This window comes from Prunus mume, linkage group LG6, assembly GCF_029339155.1.
Source record: "Prunus mume cultivar Tortuosa linkage group LG6, ASM2933915v1, whole genome shotgun sequence".
Classification (NCBI taxonomy): Eukaryota; Viridiplantae; Streptophyta; class Magnoliopsida; order Rosales; family Rosaceae; genus Prunus; species Prunus mume.
The window spans coordinates 17,831,901-17,855,965 of NC_142703.1; the positions used below are offsets into that span (position 1 = coordinate 17,831,901).

The 24,065-nt window shown below is 36.5% G+C and overlaps 4 protein-coding genes across 7 annotated transcripts; 3 read left to right on the plus strand and 1 right to left on the minus strand.

Annotated features, from left to right (window-relative positions):
* Positions 1-4,479: 4,479 nt before the first annotated feature.
* Positions 4,480-7,065, minus strand: LOC103335650 (laccase-11-like). Its single transcript, XM_089055422.1, has 6 exons — positions 6,902-7,065; positions 6,668-6,819; positions 6,324-6,570; positions 6,099-6,227; positions 4,940-5,863; positions 4,480-4,808 (listed from the first exon to the last, which is right to left on the minus strand). The coding sequence occupies exons 4-6, from the start codon at positions 6,157-6,159 to the stop codon at positions 4,678-4,680; spliced, it is 1,116 nt and encodes a 371-aa protein (XP_088911548.1). The 5' UTR covers positions 6,160-6,227; positions 6,324-6,570; positions 6,668-6,819; positions 6,902-7,065; the 3' UTR covers positions 4,480-4,677.
* A 1,091-nt stretch (positions 7,066-8,156) lies between these two features.
* On the plus strand, positions 8,157-12,572 carry LOC103335651 (NADH dehydrogenase [ubiquinone] iron-sulfur protein 8, mitochondrial). The gene is made up of 8 exons (XM_008238669.2): positions 8,157-8,324; positions 10,518-10,596; positions 10,762-10,815; positions 10,950-11,041; positions 11,124-11,237; positions 11,834-11,901; positions 11,981-12,092; positions 12,207-12,572. Exons 1-8 carry the CDS (start codon positions 8,271-8,273, stop codon positions 12,300-12,302), a joined length of 669 nt encoding a protein of 222 aa, XP_008236891.1. The 5' UTR covers positions 8,157-8,270; the 3' UTR covers positions 12,303-12,572.
* A 1,984-nt stretch (positions 12,573-14,556) lies between these two features.
* LOC103335652 (phenylalanyl-tRNA synthetase, putative / phenylalanine-tRNA ligase) lies at positions 14,557-22,062 on the plus strand. 4 transcript variants are annotated; one of them, XM_016795058.2, is made up of 19 exons: positions 14,557-14,763; positions 15,324-15,485; positions 15,873-15,995; positions 16,153-16,245; positions 16,939-16,995; positions 17,455-17,510; positions 17,711-17,803; positions 18,520-18,610; positions 18,886-18,923; positions 19,091-19,129; positions 19,838-19,914; positions 20,006-20,090; positions 20,171-20,267; positions 20,799-20,895; positions 21,051-21,122; positions 21,230-21,296; positions 21,386-21,511; positions 21,629-21,683; positions 21,770-22,062. In XM_016795058.2, the coding sequence occupies exons 2-19, from the start codon at positions 15,339-15,341 to the stop codon at positions 21,818-21,820; spliced, it is 1,464 nt and encodes a 487-aa protein (XP_016650544.1). In that variant the 5' UTR covers positions 14,557-14,763; positions 15,324-15,338; the 3' UTR covers positions 21,821-22,062. The 4 variants fall into 4 exon arrangements, with proteins under 4 accessions (XP_016650544.1, XP_008236893.1, XP_008236894.1 ...); XM_008238671.2 differs by having other exon boundaries at positions 14,557-14,759; positions 15,320-15,485; XM_008238672.3 differs by having other exon boundaries at positions 14,581-14,759.
* A 422-nt stretch (positions 22,063-22,484) lies between these two features.
* LOC107881407 (uncharacterized) lies at positions 22,485-24,018 on the plus strand. The gene is made up of 4 exons (XM_016795122.2): positions 22,485-22,641; positions 23,144-23,254; positions 23,361-23,485; positions 23,591-24,018. Exons 2-4 carry the CDS (start codon positions 23,173-23,175, stop codon positions 23,804-23,806), a joined length of 423 nt encoding a protein of 140 aa, XP_016650608.1. The 5' UTR covers positions 22,485-22,641; positions 23,144-23,172; the 3' UTR covers positions 23,807-24,018.
* The last annotated feature ends 47 nt before the right edge of the window (positions 24,019-24,065 follow it).

Genomic DNA, 24,065 nt, shown 5'->3' on the forward strand with positions numbered 1-24,065 from the left:
CACTTTGGTTTCACAAAGTATTTGTTCAATGTTGAAGATAGGATTGTCCTCGAAGAATGTCAGATCAGTCGGATCAACATCATCATAAGAGACCACAAGTTCACCACCAGTCAGACTAGAAGAGCAGCCTTGTTGTACATGTGATGATGATTCTTCCGTTGATCCCATTTGATGATCTTTTTTCATCTTTTTGTTTGTGCTCCTCTTTTTTTGTACTTGATCTTGTGATGAACGCTTTAAATTTATTTCCTTACTCGAGGCCCTGTCGTTCTTCCGCATTCGACAAATCACGAAATCGAAATCGTAACTACGATCATTGTAGTCATTCTTGGGACCAACAAAAAGACTATATTCATCCAGTAACCACCATGTGTGCTCCTCGGACCCTTTATTCTCATAGCGGAATTTTCGTTTTCGGCCAATGGGGTTCGGGTTTCCATTGTCGTACTCAATAAGTTTGAAGGATTCAGTTTCACTCCAGGTACCGCCGTGGCCAATGCTACGATCCATGCGCTTTGGGCTTAACTTCTTGAGCCCGGAAAGGAAATACAAGTCTTGATCAACAAGTTGAGGCCCTCCGTACTTGTTCCAAATCTCTGAAGGCTCTAACTTGTTGCCGAAGAGATTGCAGGCACGGATGAAGTTGCTGTACGGCGGCATCAAAGGATTTCTGTCGACCAACAAGGTGTGGAGAAAGGAACCCACAATCTCTTTATCAGTGGGGTGGAAACGGAAACCTAACGGCACATTCTGATAATGTGCCATTGCTTGCTTGCTTGGTGCTGCTAATTAAGAAGAGAAGAGAAAGAGAAATCAAGTGACGTTGTTTGAGCGTAATCTGAATTGTATTTATAGGGAGCGTCCGGTTTAGGGTTTCTTTAGTTTTCCTTCCTGCGTAAGGAAATATAATTCCAGATGAAACATGGAAACTCTTTTTTGTCTTTTTCTTATTTTGTTTTAATTTGAAAGAAAATTTGATTGGCCTGAGCAGTTTTGGTACTTTATTATTATGTTTCTTTTTTGTCTTTTTCCAAATTGAATTGAATAAAAGGAGATTGGTTATCTGCCGCAATGTACGTGGTTCTGGTTAGGATCAGGAAAGGCATGAGGCCTTGAAGGACTTGCAGAGAAGCTTGACACAACTCCATCAAGTTTTCCTGGACATGGCAGTGATGGTTGAAAAGCAAGGGGAACAAATGGATGATATTGAACAGAATGTGGCTGATGCTGGAGCTTACATTCATGGTGGAACCAATGCTCTTTTTTCTGCATTGAAGCTGTTGACTGGGCTCTTTCAAAGCAGATACATGGTAATTGTGGCATTACTGTAAAAAATGCTCTTCTTGCTTCAGAAGATGGTACGTGTGGCATTACTGTAACTCTATTCTCATTTAGCAAACTTTTGTCTTACTGTAATGCTGTTATTGATGAATATATACTTGCTTATATGATTGTATCTACATCTAATGATACAAAAGCACCGATTTTTACAGGACAAAAGGATGGAATGGAAGAGAATGACAGTAGCAGTAAAGATTTAGAGGGCAATGCTGGGCATTTCTATAAAAAGTCTGAGCACCATGATGGAATTCACAGCGGTCCTGATGACTCTAATACCATAGAGAAGAAAGACATCCCCACTGAAATAAATTTTGAAGAGGAAGTAGACATTGCAAGAAAAGTTCTAAACAACTTGATCGCGTCTGCCACAGAAACGTCTCATGACGATCAAGAAGCCGTCTATTTTTGAATCTTCTGAGGAGCCCAGTAAATCATCTTTTGAGACTGCTAAAGCATCAGATGTTACTAAGCCTGAAAAGTTAAGCAAAAGCATGGCACCAAATCTTGAACAGACAAGACGAAGAAGATGATTTGCACAACAGAACAATTTTCATACGCAATCTTCCTTTTGATATCAATAATGAAGATGTAAAACAAAGGTTTTCTACCTTTGGGGAAGTGCAATCTTTTTTCACACAATCCTTCATCCAGTCACCAAGTATGCTTTCAACTTTTGGTTTGATATGATTCCTACATCTTTATTGTGCTATTATGTTGTGGCAGGCGACCACAAGGAACTGGCTTTCTCAAGTTTTAAACAAAAGATGCAGCCAGTTCTGCAGTTTCAGGATGTTATGTTTTGAACTCTTTGATCGTTATGTCATGTTTGGCAGATTCATATGTCGGAATAGATACCAAGATCGCACTCTCCTGTTAACTTTTAGAAAATTAAAGTAATTGGTCAAAATTTGAAAGCTTTTAATTTAAACGTGAACTATAGTTTGACAATGTTCTTTATCTTCATTTGAACATAGACAATAAGTTGTTTTGGGAACATTCAGAACACAAGTGAAATCCACTATAAAAGCTGACTACCACATACCGACCAACTCTTGATATGGTGGTACGTTTCTTCCCAACGTTGGAGGATGTCTCAAATTCAAATCCTCACTCCCCAATTGAGAAAATAAATAAATAAATAAACAATGGCTCCCACATAAAATAGTGAAAGATGGACATAACAAGCAAAAGGGTTTTTCCTAGAGAGGTGCCATTTTTACACGACGGACGAAAAACTTTCATTTGTCAATTTAAAATTTTAAAATCCTTCATAATATAGTAAGCAAAACAAGAACCTTGCTTCTAAGCTTTGGGACCAATTGTTTATTCAATATCTGGTTGTTATACTGCATACTGAGGACAAAAGCTTTTATAGTGGATTCGCCCAACATGGACATACATTTCCATTCCAATCCATCATCCCATGTATGTAATCACTGTTGATGCACGACAAAGATTTCATTTTATGTGAAAAATAATCACCCGGCAGGGAGAGAGCTTAAGCAAACAAGATTAGAAAAAGCCATAAAGCTCCAAGGGGTATACAAGATTAGATCATCATGTATTGAAAACCAAAGTAACCAACTATAAGATATGAATGAACCAATGAGATATCCAAATTGTAGCATTGATGGAGGAGGGGAAAGTGATCAATGGTAAGTAAATCCTTAATCATTATTCATTAGTTTTTAGTCAATTGTAAGGTGTTTGAATCGGAATACCTAAACAAACATAAACAAAAATTAAGGTTTTTTAGGTTTTAGACATAAACAAAGGAATGTAGGAGTAGGAGATATTGCATTACTAAATCACACATCTAAAAAAGTACACATATGTCTTAGCAGCGCCCTCCGTTCTATCAACACAAAAGTCGAAATATTTCATGAACCTGCGTACATCTCAAAAACTTTTAAGTTAAGAAACACATTAATGTACACAGGGATAACAAATAAACCAATGACAATGAAAACTAGCTAAATTAGCAATCCGTTTTTGGAGGGAAGCATGGAATGCAGGACCAACTTGTATATATTTTTGTTTAGGAAAGTCCACACTTCATTTCGCCCTAAACTTTCGCCCTAAACGATCAGTCACATGCCCAAGCTTAGCAAACTATATGCATTATCACATCGATCGGCTATGAATCTGATTACAAATAATAAGGAATCTACCTTGATGGAAAACTGCTAAATCTCTCTTTTGATATCCAAAGATTTCATGGCATCTCCGCTTCTTCAATCTTCCTTTTCTGAATATGCTTATCTATAATTTGTTGAAACTGAAATGGAAATAAGCATATATGATTTGAGTCATTATTTAAGCAGCAGCAGCAGCAATGTGATTAGGGAATCTGAAAACCTGATAACAAGTACAAAGGCATACACCCTGTTGACTAAGGCCTCCTCTCTTTTCTCTTGCCAGTTTGGATTGAGTAATTGTGATAACAGTAAAAGGCAATATAAAAACAGAAAGACATGAAGCATGCATGCATATATATATATATATATATATAGCAAGTATGTATGTTGGCAGAATCTTTAGTTCCTTTCTTTAAAGCACAACGCAAAAGATTCCTAAAATGATGCATGGTTGACTTTCAAATAGTATAGCCGGGCGGCCATACCTTCCTAATATATTCGAATATTTTAAACGTATAGCCGAGCGGCTATATCTTTTAAATAAGGCTATACAATTAAAATATTCTAATATATTAAAAGCGTATAGCCGCGCGGCTATACTATTAAAATATCGGATATATTAAGAAGATATAGCCGTGCGGCTATACTATTTAGAACAGATACCTAGCCGATCGGCTATACAAATAAAATATTCTAATATATTGATACAGTTTAGCCGTGCAGCGATACTATTTAATTATTATATATATATATATATACACACACACACATTTTGTTGGAGCAGATGGCATAGCTTCTGTAGAAGATTTGTCCTAATTAACACATAAATCATCAAAAACATATGGAATCAAGCTTTGCACTTGTGTTTTCAGGTTACTGTTCAAACAGAAAATGAAGGGTAAATTGATAAACTTGGGCGCAAAGAGGAAAGGCGACAAAGACCACCCTTGCCATATAGATTAGACCTAAAAACTTGGGGCCAATATCATCCCAGAAATTTGTTGCATGAAAGAGGGTTTCAATTAGCATTTAAAAGAATCTGATACACATTACACCTTTTTATTGGGTCTTAAACAAGAATTTTGCATGCACAACTCCTGCATTTTGCAGGATTGTTTGCAAGCAATTATCAGCCCAAAGGATCAAAACAAACAATGGTTTGTGTTCCTCAAGAAGTACTCCACTGCGATTCGAGGAACTAACAAGGTGGAAGGTCTGTAGGTGGAGGCAAGACAGAGTGATCTGAGTCTTTCCCATTTTCCACCACGAATGCAGTCTTCAATCCCCAGCTGGTATGGAGCTCCAAATGACAGTGCATGAACCAGACACCTAAAGGTGATCAAAATACCGTTCAAAATATTAGTGAAATATCTAAAAAAATAAGAGATATATTATTCTTGCTTAATTAGTAACTTTGAAGTATAATGTAGCATGCTGTTTGGTAAGTTTGATGTGTTTACCTGGATTATCAGCCCTGAACCTTAAGGCAACCCAACCACCGGTAGGAACTCCGATTGTGTTTCTTTCGGGAGGATCCACCAAGTTATACTTTTCCGGGTCCTTTTTGGGGTCGAAGTTCCCAACTCCGGTCCCGACAACAAAGAAATTGTAACCATGAAGGTGGAAGGGATGAGACTCCACTGTGAGAAGATTGGTGTCTTGTAGCACCAACTCAACTGTTGAATTGAAGGCAAGTTTGCTAAGCCGGGTGCCTAGTTTAGTGCCAAGGTTGGCAGTGAGTGGTGCACCAGTGTAATTGAAAGGTGTTGGAGGGCGGTCTGGGAAATCTGTGGTAAATACTCCCTTGGTGTTGAAATAATGAGCTTGAAGCAGCCCAATTTGGGGCATCACAAATGTGATATTGTTTAAAGAAGCAGTGAGCTGTGTTCCATTGAGGCAAGTGGTGCATTGGTTGATTCCCAACCCGATCGTGTAAAAGAGATGTCGATCAACTTTAAGAGGTACACTGGCCGGGAACTGTGCTGTGTTTAGACTTCTTAGCTTGGCATTGAAGCTCAATGCGAAAGCTGTGTTATTGAGTGCCGGAAGTTGGGGAAGAACTGGCTGCACAGTATTTGGGATGCCTTTGTACTGCAGTATTCCAGTGGCAGTCTTGTTGTCAATGGAAACCGGTGCGTCCATGAATGGCCTAGCCGCCATGAAATATCTTCCGGGCTCTTGGTTGGCTTGAACAAGAACATTCGTGGTCTGGCCTGGTGCTATTAGTATTGCTTGAGATGTGAATGGTTTGGTGTAGACTGCATCAATTTCTACCACTGTCAAGTTGTGACCAGCAATGGCAAAGAATAGCTCATCATTGAGTGCAGCATTGATGATTCGTAGCAGGTACGTCTTTCCCTGTTCAACCTCCAATGCATAGGTATCTGAGATAGCAAAAACAAGAAAGGATGAGAATGCAAAGTCTCATTTTTCATGTCCAAAAGGCAGTGCCGTAAAACAAAAGTGGTCTCAGAACATCTAGTGTCATAGATGGGAAAAGTTCTGGCACACAATGAGTATATACAACGTAGCTCTCATAATAACTAGTTGCACATCCACCATGTGCATTGTATAAGCTCATTGTGGGCAAGAACTTTTCCACAGGAGGCGGTGGCTTACGTTTTTCAGAACAGGGAAAGAGAGGCCCTGGCTTCCCATTGATGGTGTGTGCATCTGACATATTTGGTGGCAATCCCAGTTTGTTTCCTTGTTTAACAACCTCTTCGACGTCGTTATTCCACCATTCTCCTACACCATTCACAAGAAACAATACAATCATTTTCTGCATAAACTCAAAAAAAAAATCTGTATATAGTTACAAATCTTATAGTTGCACCAACTCACCTAAGACAATATTAGCCTCCTTGTATGGCTGAAGAAATGGAAAACCAGTCCCTTGTTTTGGCAAGATGACAATTGCTCCATACACAGTGGCTCTTAGCCAGAAAATATGTGCATGCCACCATAGAGTTCCTCCTTTGCCCTGTTATAGTGATATTGTAGGTGTAACTATGTCCTGTCTTGATAGGACATTGTGGTGATATAGGCAGGCCCATCTGCCCACCCATTTCTATATTGCTTTAATCCATGCCTGCAGAATTCAATCAAAATGTGACATTAATGAACCCAAATGTTCATTTTAGTTTTATGCTTGCATAATCATATGAATTCAAATATAAATTTCTAACCAGTGAATTGACATATTGTATTGTGCATGGTTGGTAACATTGACAAGAAGTGTATCTCCTTCTCTAGCATAAACTGTAGGTCCAGGGAACATCCCATTTACTGTAACAATTGGCTTAGAATGGCACAACCTGCTCACATTCTTCACTTGAACCTGAAAATAATTTTTGGAACAGATGAATAATAACCAGATATAAAATGCATGCAATTTAATTCTGCCATTCTGAATTGCTCACATCGAATTGGTATGTCTTCAAAGCGGCTTTTGCCGGAGTGGAAAAGAACCCAAATAAGCATAAGAAGAGAAGTGCAGAAGAACCCCAGCAGAAACTGTTGGTTTTTGCCATTTTTCGTGACCGAATCGTTTCTATACAATGGCAAGTTTGTAGGGATGAGACATGGTAGCAAGTCAGGTTCTAATGGTTTTATATGGCTGTGCCCAAAATCTAAAATAAACCATCAGTTTGTTTATGTTAGATGGAGTTGGTGTTGTCAACATTAGGTAGAGGCTGTAGAGGTTGTACATGAAAGCTTTGAAGCAAAATACAGATGGGGACTTTTAGTGTAAAGCCAACTTGAAGAGGCAAACAGAGTAGCTGAAGAAGTTAATCCTGTATTTTTTTATTGTTTAGGAAAATACAAGTATAAGCAAGAGAGCTACTTGAAGCCTAGATATGGATCTCTCGACTTTACCTTCAAGGGAAATGGCTGGCATCAAGTGTATGGTTTCTGTTCACGTATACACTTGGGTTCTTTTTTTCTTTTTTGGCTTACTATTGTTGAATCTCTTTCTATGAACCCAATACTTTCATGTCCACCAACTTGTGTCGCCAAGAGTTAGAATTGTTGATATAATGGAATGTTCACATTGGAAAACTTTTTAATGTTCCTCAGTGAAAGTCTTAACTACAAAATTGAACCCATCATAAACTACTGTTAACTTTGCTTTGCAATTTTCCATCATAAAATTGAACACATTCATTCATCTAATGCATTTGCCATCACTCCTGCACTTTTCGTATAATAAGAAAATTAGTACAAACCTATGTAATAAACAAAGGAAAAACTTGAATGGAAGAAATAAATAAAAATTAGAATTTTCCATGTTAATCAGTAACAAATAGCATAGTTGCAAGAACTCGAGATTGAGCAGAACACGGGAGCACCCATGGGAGGAAGAAGAACACATTCAAAGATTTTGGGTTTTTATTTATTTATTTATTTTAAATTTTAATTTAAAAAGTAAATAATAATAATTTTTTTAAAATAATTTTTTTCTCAACCCTCGGATGATTAAAGTAAACAAATTGGAATCATTCTAATAACAACATGATATTATGGTTCAAATGCCATTGTGGTTATAAAAAAATTTAAAAAATTTAAAAAAAGGCACATCATTGGGCCATTCCATATCAAAACGCACCGTTTACATGGTCGCATCACAACCGACTGGTGGCAAGTGACGAAACAATCTGAACTACGCCCCGGACATCAATTTCCATTTCCATTTGATTGGCATTAAGCCTGTGCACGTTTCGTTCCCAACGATCCCAAATCGAAACCCGAGTCGCATAGAAGACCCATCCGACTCAGCCATCATCAGCAATGGCTGCGATCTTAGCTCGCAAGTCCCTTCAGGCTCTCCGCGCCAGGCAGCTCGTAAGTTTATCCTTTGCCCTAACTGCTCTTTTCTCGTTCTCCGTTTGGTTTCTGAGAAAATGGGCAAAGCAAACCAAAAAAAAAAATAAACAAGCTTCAATCTTAATGTTCACTTTTGGATACCTATGAAAGTCAAATTTTCCAACTATTTTACTCCTTCCAAATTTCTTGGATCAAGAGCATTGTACTGAGAGTTGATTTCTTTGAGCTGAACTGAGCAATTTGTTTTATTTGTTCTTAAGTTTTTCGATTGAAAATCTGATTTTCATACATTAGCTCCACTACTGATATATAATTGTATTGATTTTTTTTTCAATCCTATGGAGCTGCCACTGTTTTAAGTTTTAATACTGAATAGATATAGAAAGGGTTGGAAGCTAATTTCTTTACGATTTTGTTTATTGGGTATTATTGTGGTTATAGACCAATTCTTGCTTTCTGAATCTGCTATATCTTGCGACCTTTAGCGTGGTTTTTGGTAACCTAAATTTTGCACAAGGGAGGTGGATTACCTTTTCTTTTTTTTTTGTTCTATTTTTTAATTTTTATAATACATGTCCAAGTGAAATTTATAGGCTACCTGGGTATTTCAAGGTTTGTGGATGACCCATGAACAAAGCATGTGGTGCACCAGAACTATTATTTAATATTGGATATTATGACGGGTATTGGAACGGATACACAAAACCGAAGAATTTATTATGCCTTGCAATGTCATTTGCTCTGAGAATTAGGGCAATTGTGGTGCTAATCAAAGTAGCTTAAAAGAATTCTGGGTTGGTCATGTTTAGGGTGTGTTTGTTTCATGGAATGGGATTTTAAGAATCTATTCGTTGGAATGAGATTTTTAGGAATCAGTGGAATTTAATGATTTTCATTTCAGTGTTTGGAAATGTTGGAATGAAAGTGATTAAGACACCAATGAAATTTTACTGTTTAGAACCAATTGCATAAGGTAATCGTTTTCATTTTGATTTTTTGAATGTGAAAAGCAGAGAATGGGGTTAAAAAGCCCACCCCGTCCCTTGGATTAACAAAACTTTCGTTTTGTGGGATATCTATGGGAAAACCAACACAAAATGATTTGTACTTACCAAACATAGAATAACCTCATTCCTCAGCATCTATTCTGCAAATCAAACACATTCATAGTGTTTGGGAGTCCTTTGGCATGATTAAGTATGCTACAATTTGAGATGTAGTTGACTGGTAACTTGAATTAAATTTGATTGAAAATACTAGTTTTCTATTTGAATTTGAGTCTTCAATATAGAAGTTTTCTGCTCCTTCCAATAAATGAACTGATTATTGTGCGTTGTCACCAAATTTTGATAGATCAAGGATTGGACTTAACTACTCGATAAATAGTGTAGGAGATCACATTCATCAACAGTTCGTTTCAAAATAATCACTGTAACTTATGATTTGGGTTAATGTAGGGTCAGTTTGAAGACAATGTTTCTGTTTTCCGGTGTTTTTTTTCAATCAAAGGGAAAGAGGGGAGCTGGGGATGATAAAAGAATGAGAGATGAGAGTGGTTAGGAAATAAAGGAGATAGAATATATAACATTAAAACTAAATTCCCCAAAACCTTAAAAAACCATATAAAACTGTTTTTGAGTTTTTATTGTAAATTCAATTCTGAGTTTTATTTCTCTTATCTCTTAAGTTATTTCATCTCTATTATCCTTTTCTTCTATCTTCCCTCTCTTTCTTTAATTAAAAAAGAAGAAGAAGAAGACCACACAAAAAACCATTGTCAATAGGTTCTCAAATTTTTTGAATAGTTTAATTTTGGTCCTTGTAGTTTGACCTGTTTTTCACTTTGATTTGTCATTTTAATTGGCAATTCACTCCTGTAGTTTTATTTACTTAGCAATTAATTCCTACAAAAATAGACAGAATGCTTATATGGTCCTGATTACAAACTTTATGGAGAGACAAGAATTCCCTTACATGTGGTGGTTGCATGTTGCCACGTTGACAGAGTTACGATTTGGACTTGATTGCAAACCAAACAAAACTACATTTGAATGCCCTCACATGTGGTGGTTGCGTGTTTCATATGTTTTTTTAATTTCAGTATAATTATATGGAGAGCTTTCTTAAAACTTTGGGTTTATGTATACCTGTTTCATATTCTATTTTAGCTATTGGACGTTTTACTGGTCTATTTTTTCGGTTTGTGTTTAGGCTGTACCAGGGCAAGCCTTGCAGGGTTCTTACTACTATGGACCGCGTTCCAGTTCACACTACTTCTCCACTATAAAAGGTTTGCTCTTCTGCATGGTCATGGGTGTTGTAATAATGATAGTTTAAGATAAAATTATTTTGATATCTTCAATGTCATGTTATTTGGCCTGTACGGTGCTTCATCATGGTGTGATATTATCTTTTAGAATTTTTTTTTTTACTTCTTTGTTTATGCCAACTGCAGAGGATGAGGAAAGAGAGGAACTCGCAAAGGAGATTTCGAAGGACTGGAGTTCTGGTAATCCCCCTTCCCCTCAAGAAAAAAGGGAAAAAAAGAAAGAAAAAGGAAACCATTATTTTTGTTCTTAATTTGGTGTTATTACAATATTTTAGGCTATGTGAAATAATAGCCTTATTTTTTAATTACTGCAGTCTTTGAGCGAAGCATAAACACATTGTTCCTCACTGAAATGGTTCGAGGTCTGATGCTGACGCTTAAGTACTTTTTTGAGAAAAAAGTTACTGTAAGTATCTTCCAATACACATTGCCAAGTTCACTTTTCATTTTTCCGTGGTGAACTATGAAATCTATCTTTTGTTTTGCAGATCAATTATCCATTTGAGAAGGGCCCTCTGAGTCCTCGTTTTCGTGGTGAACATGCCCTACGGCGATATCCTACGGGAGAAGAGCGTTGCATTGCTTGCAAACTTTGTGAAGCTGTAAGAGTTGAAAACTCTTTTGTGGCTATTTTAGGTTTCAAATATGAATTAAGGACAACACATAAATTTAGGTTATGATTCCTGCCTGCCAAAACTGGTTAGAAAATTTCATAATTCTTCATCTAGTATATCTGGGTTAGTACTTGTTTCTGCTTTGATGTTTATTTTTGTTGTTGATATGCATTCCTTGAGCTGCCAATGGGCAGAGCCTGCTTTGTCATCTTGGACAATACCTAGAGCTAGAGGCCAGACAACGCTGCCTCCTGTCACATTCAGCAAACTATGTTGGATTTTTGGCCTTGTTTGGCAGCTGTACCTCATTGATGTCTAATTACTTTCCAGATTAGGATATATTCTTGATGTGTACACGTAGTGTATCATAGTATTCTGCTGTTACACTGATATTTGTATACACGGTGTGTTTTCTGCTCTTATGCTTTATTCCTTTGCCTAGGATGTAATTCAGTCTCATGTAGAATTTGAAGTATCATTTGACTGCGTAAATCCGCAACAGGCTAGCTTCATGTGTTACTATGTTATAAGGCATGAGCAGCTGAATATGACATTTTAACTCACAAAGCAGTTGTTTTTCTCAGATATGTCCGGCGCAGGCAATCACAATTGAGGCTGAGGCACGAGAAGATGGTAGCCGTAGGACTACTAGGTGAAGGATGACTCTCCCTTCTTCCTCTCCCCTCTCTTTTCCCTCTCAATCTCCGCCTCACACTCGTCTAGTTTTTCAGGTATGACATTGACATGACAAAGTGCATCTACTGTGGATTCTGTCAAGAGGCATGCCCTGTTGATGCCATTGTAGAAGGACCGAACTTTGAATTTTCAACAGAGACTCATGAGGTTACTGAGCATCCTTTCTATTGACTCATAGCAACTAATCCTATGTCTTCATCTTTATTCTAATCGCATGTTCTGACAACTGATCCAAGGCACTCTTTTCTGCTGCTGTTGCAGGAGCTTCTTTACGACAAAGAAAAGCTGCTCGAGAATGGAGACAGATGGGAGACTGAGATTGCTGAGAACCTCAGATCTGAAAGCCTCTACCGCTGATTTTCCACCCCATGGTTCTTTCCCAGTTACCATACTCGCACTTTCTTGACTTTTTGATGATGTGGAAAAATAATAGATCCGTGCATGGATCTTAAAGAGGTTGTATTGTTGGTATTTTATTACCCTAATCTTTGTAATTGAGTCATTGTAAGTAATGATTCCAAATGCAAGGGATCAAGTTTTTTTATGTAAGATCTTTAAACATGTTGAGCATGGTTGGACGTGAATTTTTACCAATTTATGGACCATCCTCTAGTTTCGCTTGAACAATGTGAGTTAGTAGAGAATTTGGGTGTTGGAGAAGTTGAAGTCTACTGACCATGATCCTTTTTACCAAAGAGTTCCTCCAAATTTTTATATTTGATCTCAATTGTACCGATCAATGGAAGCAAAAAGAGGGCCCCCCATGGTCACTAGCATCGGGGGGCCGCTGGTGAGAGGTAAATAGGAAGAGGAGAACGTAGCATATCCCACTCTGATACTTCGAGGGTTTTATTTTTACTCTTTATTTTTGGTAACAGAAAAAAAAAAACACGTAAAGGAAAAAAATGGGAAACTCATGAAACGAGAACTGTATAATACTCATTAGCAAGTTGACGGTTTTACGGACTAAATTGACAGAATAGGAAAACGTGAGACATGGAATAATAATACAATGAAATGAGATTGAGTCAATTCCTGTTTTTTTTTTTTTTTAAGGGAAGATACCAAATTTATCGAGTTTATTTGAATAATGGAGAAAATAAAAAAATAAAAAAAGCAAGAAAAGTAGAATTAGCACGGTAGAAGGAGGAGTTCTAGACCGCAGGCGATCCTAACCGTTGGTTTTTTTAACCTCGTTCGTATAGGAAAGATCCCATACATACCCATATATTTTACAATTCATAAACGCCACTCAAAACCAAATAGTTATATTGGAATCTCAATTCAAATTCAGGTATATATCTAAATTTAAATTTATATATACTACCTGACTTGTTTTATTATAATGTTGTTAATGATTTGTTATATATTTGATAATGAGTGGTGATTTCCCCACTCCTTTTTCTCCTATTTTATCCACTTACATTCCTTTTTTATAACTAAAAAAGGAGTGTAAGTGGATAAAATAGGAGTGGGGAAATCATTGCCCTTGATAATTCATGTATATATTTGGTTAGGCATTGTTAACCGCGTATCCTTCTCGTATAGCGACTTGGGCCATATCCGGGGGCTTGGCCCATACTGGACCTTTGAGTATGAATAATCTCTAAAGGAAGATCTACATACTTCAAACGATATCAAAATAAGGGTGGACTGGGGTCGATCCCAGTCTAAGCCTCTCCGATGGTTAAGTCAGTAACTAACTTGAGCTGGATAGAGAATGGATGTAGGGTTTTATTATGAGAGGATTTATTACCTTTGTCCAAAGATAGGTGAGGGGTATTTATAGGGGAAGAAGGAGAGACTAAGATATTTTATGGGATATATCTTTTTATACCCCCCCTAAGTTTGAATCATATTTAATGCTCTGTTTCTAATCACCATACTTTGTGACAGGGTCAGGTGGCGAAGTGATAGGTAAACAAGGATATGAGATGTATTAAATGTTCCCTTTCTATCACCAACTTGTTTTTTCAGAGATTTGAAGGGTAAAGCGACACCTGCTTGAGAATGGGATGTGCATTAACTAACCCTTCTTGGTTGTTAGGTCTATCCATCTCAAGGGCGGTAGTGATCAATTTGGCAAGGGTCAGGTTAAGCTTGTCGATCATCCATGCACTTCTGGTTGGAACAAAGCACCCTAGTGATCAGGTAAGCACCCAAAACACCCAACCACTGGTCCAATCTCTGGTTCATCGTCTTCCGATTGGTCGGTGTGCAAGCAACTTGGTCTGTTATGGCCACATGGCATCTTTTGATGAGCTCGACTCGTAGAGATAATATGAGCTATTAACAGGCATGATGATTGATTCACATAATTCATGTATATAATTAGATTTTCTCCTATACGAATGTCATGTATTTTCTAGTATCCTTCATGCTTTACTCTTTATTTATAATGGTATTCGTACTGTAATAACATTAGGACGTCCGAATGAGAGAAGAACTGATATTATAATTATACTATATACAATATGTTTGTTTTATAACATTAGGTCATGGTAAATTATTGTTCTGATAAGTTTTTTTTTTTTTTTCACTAACAAGAGGGTCAAAATAGCGTTCACTCGTACGTTTAGGAGGTATGATATGGTGAGTGATTTGTTGGGTGTGCATGCCCATTTTAAAACCAAACCCAACATCACCGAAGCCCAGCCTCAGTTTCAGACTAGTAGACCTATGTGTCAACAGCCCCTCCCTCCCCTTGCTTCTTCTTCGGCTCTTCTTCGATAAAACTGAATCAGTTTTCTTCTTGTTCTTCCACCCTTCTGCTTCGACAGTCAACCCTTGGGGTCTTGTAGTTATCAGCATTTGGTAGGTAAGTGAATTTGTAGTTTTATTTCAGTTGGTTCATTAGTTTTCTTTCGTTGTTAATCTCATAAACCCATTAGGTTAGAACTCGTTTTTGTTTTTGGTTTTTTTTTTCTGCATATTCATTAGGTTCGGAGCCTGATTCAAGTTGTTAGGGTTAATTCAGCAATTCCCTCTTCATTTTGTAGATTCTTTTCATGTTAATTAGCCTTTTCCTTTCCTAGTTCTTTCATTGTACAAGTTTTATGTCCAAAAATCAAACTTGCAAAAAATAAAATAAAAAATTTGCCAGAGTCACTAACCGCACTTGCAGCATTATATTCGGGATTGAAAATTTTCTTTAGAGTTCATGTAAATGAATTAGAGAATTATGACTTGACATGAAATTAGTCTCTGTATAAATGTAAAATCACATACTATAATTTACTAGGAGACTACTAGCAATATTTCAACAACTGAGCTTAAGGCTGCTGGTTTCTTAATTTTCTTCAGACCCCAAAATCAAATGGCAAATATCAGTATATTGCTCCATATTATAATAATCATGGTTCTGCTCATGTCAGATAGAGCGAGGAGGGAGCAATGGCAGAGGACGCAATTCTAGGATACCTGGAGAAAAACGATCATATTTCAGACTCAGGCCAGTTTGCAGCTGAACGCAGAATCGATCACAACGAGATTGTCAACGTTATCAAGAGTCTCCATGGTTTCAAATATGTTGACGCACAGGTGCTCAAACTTACTTGCCCCTGATTTTTCTTTCTTCGTCATTATTTGGAGAGGAGCAACAATTGGGATTTGTTTCAAGTGTTTATGCTCAACTCTGTTGTTTTTGGTTACTAGAAAGTTTTCTTAACTCAAACTAATGAAGAGTTTATCATTGAATCTTCTTGGGTTGCATGTACTTGTAAATTCGAGCTACAAATTAACAAATTTTTTTTATGGATAGTTCACATTTGTCTGTGAAAGGAATTTCCTTTTGGTTGTTAGTTCTGGTTTCTTGTTGGGTTAAGTTCATTTTTTGTTTTACTTAATTGAAATTACACTAAATGTAAAATAGTGGGCTTCATGAGGGTTCTTGCTGTTGAATACCCTTTGATACTCGTTGATCTGCAGGACATTAAAAGGGAGACGTGGGTGCTTACTGATGAAGGAAATGCATATACTGCTACTGGATCACCTGAAGTGCAACTGTTCCTGGCCATACCACCAGAGGGTATTCCAAAAGAAGAATTGCAGGTGATTATTTATGGCTCTCGTCTTTAATTTAGAACATCTGATACGATGCTTAATTCATTGGTTCTATTCAATTGTGTTCTGTGCTTGTAGTTTCTCTCTGATCACGAGTTATTAATCTTCGATGCTACATGTGTTTTGAAACTGATGTTTTATTCAGAAAAAGCTGGATCCATCAGTTTTCAAAATAGGTTGCGCCCAGGCTGCAAAGAATAAATGGGTGGAGATGGGAAAACAACTTGTCACCAGAAAGGTAACACCTCACTAACGAAATCTATATATGTAATAATATCTGTTAGGAATGTTTTAGATATGTTACGTAGGGGCTATGATCTTCCTGGAATTGATCCTAATCCAGTATTTTGTTCCAGTTTATCCAAAGAAGCAGGCCCTTTTGTCAATTTATTTTGGCGTCATGGTTAATGGAGCCATGGATACTTGTTGTGTCAGGAGTCCTTCATGTTCTCCAATGAGAATCCAGCCAAAGACTTGTTATTAGGAAATTATTTATTTTATCTCTGATACACTAAAATATAATTTTTGTAGAATCTGTGATTGTATTTTAGTGTGTTTTCTTTCTCCCCTTCATTGATAATTATTATATGTTTCTCGTCGTTTGACTGTTTTCAAGATTTATTCTTTTATTTTTGTGTCTAATGGACTCTGATATTATTGTTTGTTTTATTTGCAGTTTTTTTTTTGGTCAAGATATGCGGTTCATTGGTGCTTTAAACATTCATTTGATACATTTTATATTTTTGTATACATTGTTTATAAATCAGCTTCGTTCTGTTTGTGTGTCTTTTTGTTTGAAGTGATTCTGGATGTATGTGGAATCCACAAATGTCTGATGATGCTAGTATAGCCATGTTTTGCCTCAGTTGTGCATGTATGATGTCTATGACTTGAATACTTCATTATAATTTTCTCGTTGTATGTTCTGCAGATCCAACATGTGGATGACAAAGTCAAGGATTTGCTTTTACAGATACAAGAAGGGCAGGTGCATAATATTTTTCAACATTGATAATCTCACATTGGATTTCAATGATATGCAATCATGCACATGCACTTATGTACACTGTGCGAGTATATGCTAGCTCTAAGCTTCAGTGATTTGTATACCATAGTAACATTATTGGAGGTGGGGGGATGGGTGTGTTTGTATCTTTTGTGGTGGGCTGGAGCCTGATCAAAACCCAAGGCTGTCTTGTGAATCATTCACATGGTTGTTGGGCCTGTTTATACTTTGATGAGCTGGGTGCATTATGTTTATAACTTTATCGTACATGAAATGAAATGAGATGGGGGTTTTTAAAATTTTTTAATTCAGTACCATGTTCCCTATCGGGTGCACATTTTCCACCATTCAGTAGATCATCTCTCCCTCGTTGTTTTTACCCTCTATTATAACTTTATTGGCAACTCATTTGGATTTTCTTTTCCTTATTTGTGATTGCAGGCCATCAACCAAGATGACATTAAGACTCTCAAAGCAAGAAAGCTTATTGTTCCACAGTAAGAATCAGATGCTTTTTATTTTCTTTGCTTATACAGTTCCCTTGTTTTTCTTTTGGTGCCAGGGGTTATCAATGAAATTTCTTTGGATATGGCCATATATTTTGTACCATAGAAGTTTGATTCTGGTTGTTTCACCTGCAAAGGTTTCATACTCTGTTCATAGTGTTATTGTCTTTTTCTGTTTTCTTGCACTATAGAACGTGGAAGGGCTACTCAGTGAAAAAGGGCCCCAATTATGCTCCAAAAAGAAAGAAAGTTGCTACGGATTTGACTCGAGAGAATCTGCAGAGGTAAGGACGTGATTATTATGAATGTAGATCATGATCAGTAGAATTTATGACAACAATTACCGGATGGGTTTAGTGCTAAAGTTCTCTGAAGCATAGAACTCGGAATCACCAAAACTGGATGGGCAATAAGAGGATAGGGATACGATATGGTACAATACTCTTACAGTAATATGGAAATTCTTGAAAACTGGGATGTGATACAATGGGATATCTATTTAAAAAATATATGTTATGTGCATTATTATATCAATTATAGGCATCAATTAAATTGTAATATAAAAACAATAGTAATTAGGAAGGGTGCATTTATATCTTGCAACGTACGCGTACAGACAGAACTATGTTTTGATTTCTATCCATTTTGTTTAATTGGGTCCTTAAAAATTGAAAATAGAACAGATAGACTCTTCTTCTTTTAAGTTAACCCAAGAAAAAATTGTAAACTTACAGTTTAAACCTCATGTATCTTGCCCCGATTGTTATATCATTCCAATATGTAAGGTATTGGTATACATAGCCCCACAATTAGCATCTATTAACTTTTGTACACTCCCTTTTAAGCATTTCTGGCTACTATACTGACTATACATGAATACTGTTCTCTTTTTGTTTATTTTTTCTTTGTTTTTGCATTATGTGAATGCACACCCATGAATGAGTGCTCTCACATGCAGTTATCTTGCTGATAGCTTTAAATGATTGTTTCTGTAATATAGGGGTGATTGGAAGGAAATAGAGTTCAAAGAGTATAACTTCACCGCCAAAGGTCTGCCTACTGAAGGTGGTCATCTACATCCACTGCTCAAGGCAAGGACATAATTTCCATTGTATCTTTTTAATAGAAGTGGCTTTGCTTTGAGTACCATAAGACCAGAATACTGTATAAGTCCTCAGAGGCAAATAGAGTTGAAAGAGAAATACAAGGTGATTCTTTTGTTTTAGCAGACTTTCAGATAATCCCACCAAAGTCTGCAGGTGCTCAATTTGAGCTGGTGTCAGTATGGTAGACTTTTTGTTTGCAAGTTTTGTATAAAATTACCTGTTTGCATATAGCATTGCTAATTGAATCTCCCAATTTTCAGGTACGACAGCAATTGAAGGATATTTTCAGACAGATGGGGTAAGACCTGTTTCTTGTCTAATATTTACTGATTTATGGGTTCTATCTACATATACATCTCCCTCTATACGACCTAGTTCCACGTTGGCATGATTTCTGACAAAATCCTAGATCCTTACTCTATATATATCTGGCATTTATGTCTTGTTTTTCTGTACTAACTGCAGGTTTGAGGAGATGCCTACAAACAATTATGTTGAGAGCAGGTAGCCTATCTCGTCTCACTTTTAGCCAACTTGTCTTATTTATAATAATGGAAATCATAGCTTATACTACATTGAGGATTTGTAGCCATACCATATTGCTAAAACATCTACTGGAAATTGTGGAATATAGATGCAAATTTATAAATTTCACTTATAAATGGGGATAAATTCGACTTCTTTTTTATTTATAAATTTGTAAATTTATAAATGGGGATAAATTCCAACGAAAAATATAATTTGATTCACAAGCTAGGGATCTGTTTCCAAAGAACAAGATGCCAAGATTCTTTAGTCAACAAATTCAATATAATTTCTGGCCCAGAAAGAAAGGAAAAAACAACATGATTATTCACAGGTTATTTTGCGTTGCTCACTGATATTTCTGTTATAACTGGACAGCTCACGGAGTGAATATAAATTATTTTATTGATATTTCCGGGTTCTCTCAAACAATTGGTTTCAAAAACCTCCCATAAAGTAAATATTCAACTGAATATGTTATACTAGACACGTGAATTTTGCCTCTCTTCTTTATATCTGTAAAAAATATTTCTTTTTTAAATTGTCTCATGTTTATAGTAAAAAATTAAAAAATAAATCTCTCATGTTGCATTTTCTTCCATGTGATTTCAGTGCGTGCAGCTCATTATGTATGTGGTAGCTAATGGTGAGATACTAAAAAAATGTTTATGTTTGCTTTACTTGCAGCTTTTGGAACTTTGATGCGCTTTTCCAGCCGCAACAACACCCTGCCCGTGATTCTCATGATACGTTTTTTCTACAAGGTCTTTTTAACGTTGTTGCTTTTATCGTGAGCATTTCTGTATCTAGCTCCCAACTAATAGTTGTCTTATGTTTTTTTTTTTTTTTTTGTAGCTCCTTCAACTACCAAGGAACTGCCTGAAGATTATGTTCAGCGGGTGAAGCAGATTCATGAATCTGGTGGTTATCAATCCCGAGGGTATGACACTTGAACTTCCTTTAATGTTTTAACCCCACAAGATTTGAGATAATGACTGTTATCTTTTCTCTTTTTGGCAGATATGGATATGATTGGAAAAGAGAGGAAGCAGACAAAAATCTTTTGCGAACTCACACAACTGCCGTTTCCTCCAGGATGCTGTACTTACTAGCACAGGTGTGTTTATTTTATGAATCTCTTCATGGCTTTCAATTGATCACTCACTATTGCAGTTTTATTTACTAAACCAAAGAGGAACTCTTCTATGTTAGCTTCAAATTCTAACATTTTTATTCAATTGATGCTACCTTGGTGCAAAATTTACTCTCCTGACAATGCCCTTTTTGTGATGGAATTTTGCTTGCACAATGAGTTTGTTAATGTAAACCAAAAAGTATTCAATCTTGACTTAGTATCACATTTTTGCATGCTACGTAGTGTTATTTCTAAACATTTGAAAGTTGGAATTTTGTCTAGTAAGCTTGCATACAACTTGTAAAGTGTAGTTATAAATTTCTTCATATTTTCCCCAACAGGTGTTTCTTATTATTTGTAGTATTATTTGACATAGTTTCTAGCTACCTATGGTAGTTGTAGGTTCTTTAATGTCTTTACGAATTCGTTTTGCATGCACCTGCATAAGTAGACACACAATCCCACTAATGCGGTCCCAAAGTCATAATTGTTTTTCTTTCTTGGCATTCACAGAAACCATTTGCCCCGAAAAAGTACTACTCTATAGATCGTGTATTCAGAAATGAAGCAGTAGATCGAACTCATCTTGCAGAGTTCCACCAGATAGAAGGTATTATTCGGTTTGTTTATATATACCCGAGCTAGATATCTGCGTACATTCACTAGGTCCATAACTCTGTTCATCTTGTGTTCTGCTATAAAACTATGAACTGAATTACTCTTAGAGATTTAAATTAAAATGAACAATCTGGTTCCTGGTTTTAGGTTTGGTATGTGATCGAGGGCTTACTCTTGGTGACTTGTTAGGAGTACTCCATGAATTCTTCGCACGTCTGGGTAAGACACTAGCTGGCATTGCTACTGACTTGGTTTTTGTGCTTTGATGTTGGAGATTGGGTATTACTATAATAGGAAACTTTTTTTTTTTTTTTTTCTATTTTTAGGCATGTCGAAGTTGCGATTCAAGCCTGCTTATAATCCATATACTGAGCCTAGCATGGAGATTTTCAGGTGATAATTAATGCTCAATAAGGTGGAAAAGGTTGTTTCATGTTTGGTAGTTGAAAATTTGATAAATTTTTCCTTTTTTTCTCAATCAGTTATCATGAAGGCTTTGGGAAATGGGTAGAGGTTGGAAATTCTGGCATGTTTAGACCGGAAATGTTGCTTCCTATGGGACTCCCAGAAGATGTTCGTGTTATTGCATGGGGCCTCTCCCTCGAAAGGTAAGAACAAATTAATTATCATTACTGTTCATCACTACCATTTTTTAGGGATTCTTGATAGAAAAATACTCCACATGATGTTGATGTTTATTCTCTGTGAACTTTAATTGGAACCAGACCTACCATGATACTCTACGGGATTGACAACATCCGAGATCTTTTCGGACACAAGGTAACACTTTACATCCTATCTTCAAGCTTAGTCGTTAGTTTTCCATTCATCAGAATTGGATTTCACCTGGTTCTCTTATTTTGTAGGTCGATCTTGGTCTCATCAAGAGAAACCCAATATGCCGCCTTGGATTATAGAATATTTGGAAATTTCTGCTACCGTTGCAAAAATTTTGTTTTACTGCATTTTGCTCATTTCGAATACAAAATGTACGCATTTCTTCATTAGAAAGTATGGCAGGGAAACTTGTTTGATAAATCAAATGATAACAGCTAGATCAGGTTTACCTTTTGCGGTGATTTAATGACTCACTGGTGAGACGAAGATTGATATTACTGTATTGAATCCCTTATTGAAATTTCGAACTCCATTGTAATGATTTGTATTTGTTCAACAAACATTAAACCACACAAAAAATACAAATACATTATAAGGGTTTCATGTGAAGAATGATCCATGACAAAAACAAATGACTAGCTAATAATTTTGTAAACATCATGGACGTTTTGAAATAAAACCCGAATTTTAAAAAAATAAATAAATGTAATTGACGAAAGAAAAAGATTTTCATCACAAAACGTTCTTGAAGTTCACGAAACTATTAGCTTTGATCATAGGTTGGTCTTTGCCGTTTGATTTTGTCAAAAATTATGTTAGTTTGCTGATGTGGCAAAAATTCTGTTAGTTTGCTGATGTGACATGTCATGTGGATTAAATCAAGAAAATATTTGAAGTAATGCTTTAAATTTTGAAAAATCATAAATAAAAACAAGAAAAATATGAAAGTTAAATGGACCCAATCCAGGCCCGCCCGATAGGCCATAGTCCCCAAACTAACCCAAACCCTACCCCATTTGTTTTCAGCTCTCTCTCTCTCTCTCTCTGTCTACGTTTCCTTACTCATCGTCGCATCTAAGCTCGCTCACGACGAAGCCTAGCTCGGCACTCCAACAACCAGGTTTCGCTTCTCACATAATAATATAAAGTCTTATTCTTTGATTAAGTTTTTGCAATTATACTGTGTTTTGGTTTCTGGGCATTGTTTGTCTGTGACATTCTCTGTAACTTTGATTTTCCCCTTTCGAATCCATGATCTCTGAATGATGTTAAAAATGGTAATTAGATAAAATGTATCTCCATCTTTGACTGGTTTTCATTGGTTGTCTGTTGGGCTCTTTAAATTTTTGTTGGAGGTGAAACAATTGGATTCGATTCTTTTCATGCTGGGAAAGCATTAACTTTTTGTTTAGTTTGATCTGCGTTGTTTTATTTTTTTCATTTTCAATTTGAAAAATGGCACTTTCTGTAACTTTGAATTTCATTTTAGAAATTTAATTTAACCCATCCTATATCTCCATGTGCAATTTATGCATAAATAGATTTTAGTTGAGGGTTCTCACTGGTGAACTGAACTAATTTGGTTTTCAAAGCATGAGTTTGATGTGGTGATTTTCTTTTAGGTTTTTCTCATCATATAGAAAACAACACAATGAATCTTGCAGCATCAATATGCAGTAGATTGGGTGTCAAGCACCTGGTTTCGAATACTCCTGTGTACAGCAGAGCTTCTGGTACGAGTTTCATATCAGCGAATGGGTTGTGCTATTTTAACTGTAACATGAGTGTGTTGTGTTGCTGCTTTAAGTTCTGATGTTTTACTGAATGTGCTAATTTTAGATGTCACGGCAGAAGGATTGAGTTTGACATTTAGGCGCTGGGCTACTAAAAAATCTGCTGGATCCACAAAGAATGGCCGAGACTCAAATCCTAAGTTTCTTGGAGTGAAGAAATTTGGTGGAGAGGTGAGAGGCTGATGCGTACTTAAAGAAAAAAAAAGGTGGAGGATTCATCAATGCTTGTTGAATTCTTTCGTTGAGATGACTGAGGTTATTCTGTTTATGCTGCAGAGAGTGATACCTGGAAACATCATTGTTCGCCAGAGGGGCACCCGATTTCATCCTGGAAATTATGTTGGCTTAGGGAAGGATCACACCCTTTTTGCTCTGAAAGAAGGCTGTGTAAAATTCGAACACCACAAGCTCAGTGGACGCAAGTGGGTGCATGTCGTGCCCAAGGAAGGTCACATGCTTCACCCTGTCTATGCAGATGTTGCAACCACTTAGTTGTAGACAATGTCATACGTCCTTGTAAGTTTGTTTTAGATCTTTTTAAGTTCAAACCTTTTCCCAGGTTGGTGATTACAATAACAAAAGCTTTGTTATGCCAAAAGTCAACAGGTTTCTGTAAATCAGAAACCCGGATCTTAGGCAAAGGAATGTTCATCTCACTTTTACCTGGATTATGGCTTTATAGCACTAAGGTCCTTTTGTTTCTAGTTTGGCCTTTTTACTGGTTTCAGTTTTGTTGTAATTGCCTTCAGAA

Bases quoted from the DNA above. Each gene is read 5' to 3' on its own strand.
- LOC107881407 (XM_016795122.2), top strand. From the start codon at position 23,173: ATGAATCTTGCAGCATCAATATGCAGTAGATTGGGTGTCAAGCACCTG. The intron at 23,255-23,360 runs GTACGAGTTTCA...TGCTAATTTTAG, and splicing joins TGTGTACAGCAGAGCTTCTG to ATGTCACGGCAGAAGGATTG. The intron at 23,486-23,590 runs GTGAGAGGCTGA...TTTATGCTGCAG, and splicing joins TGAAGAAATTTGGTGGAGAG to AGAGTGATACCTGGAAACAT.
- LOC103335652 (XM_016795058.2), top strand. From the start codon at position 15,339: ATGGCAGAGGACGCAATTCTAGGATACCTGGAGAAAAACGATCATATT. The intron at 16,246-16,938 runs GTAACACCTCAC...TATGTTCTGCAG, and splicing joins AACAACTTGTCACCAGAAAG to ATCCAACATGTGGATGACAA. The intron at 17,511-17,710 runs GTAAGAATCAGA...CTTGCACTATAG, and splicing joins AGAAAGCTTATTGTTCCACA to AACGTGGAAGGGCTACTCAG.
- LOC103335650 (XM_089055422.1), bottom strand. From the start codon at position 6,159: ATGTCAGATGCACACACCATCAATGGGAAGCCAGGGCCTCTCTTTCCC. The intron at 5,864-6,098 runs GTAAGCCACCGC...TTGCTATCTCAG, and splicing joins CTTTCCCTGTTCTGAAAAAC to ATACCTATGCATTGGAGGTT. The intron at 4,809-4,939 runs GTAAACACATCA...GATCACCTTTAG, and splicing joins GTTCAGGGCTGATAATCCAG to GTGTCTGGTTCATGCACTGT.
- LOC103335651 (XM_008238669.2), top strand. From the start codon at position 8,271: ATGGCTGCGATCTTAGCTCGCAAGTCCCTTCAGGCTCTCCGCGCCAGG. The intron at 8,325-10,517 runs GTAAGTTTATCC...GTTTGTGTTTAG, and splicing joins CTCTCCGCGCCAGGCAGCTC to GCTGTACCAGGGCAAGCCTT. The intron at 11,238-11,833 runs GTAAGAGTTGAA...TGTTTTTCTCAG, and splicing joins CTTGCAAACTTTGTGAAGCT to ATATGTCCGGCGCAGGCAAT.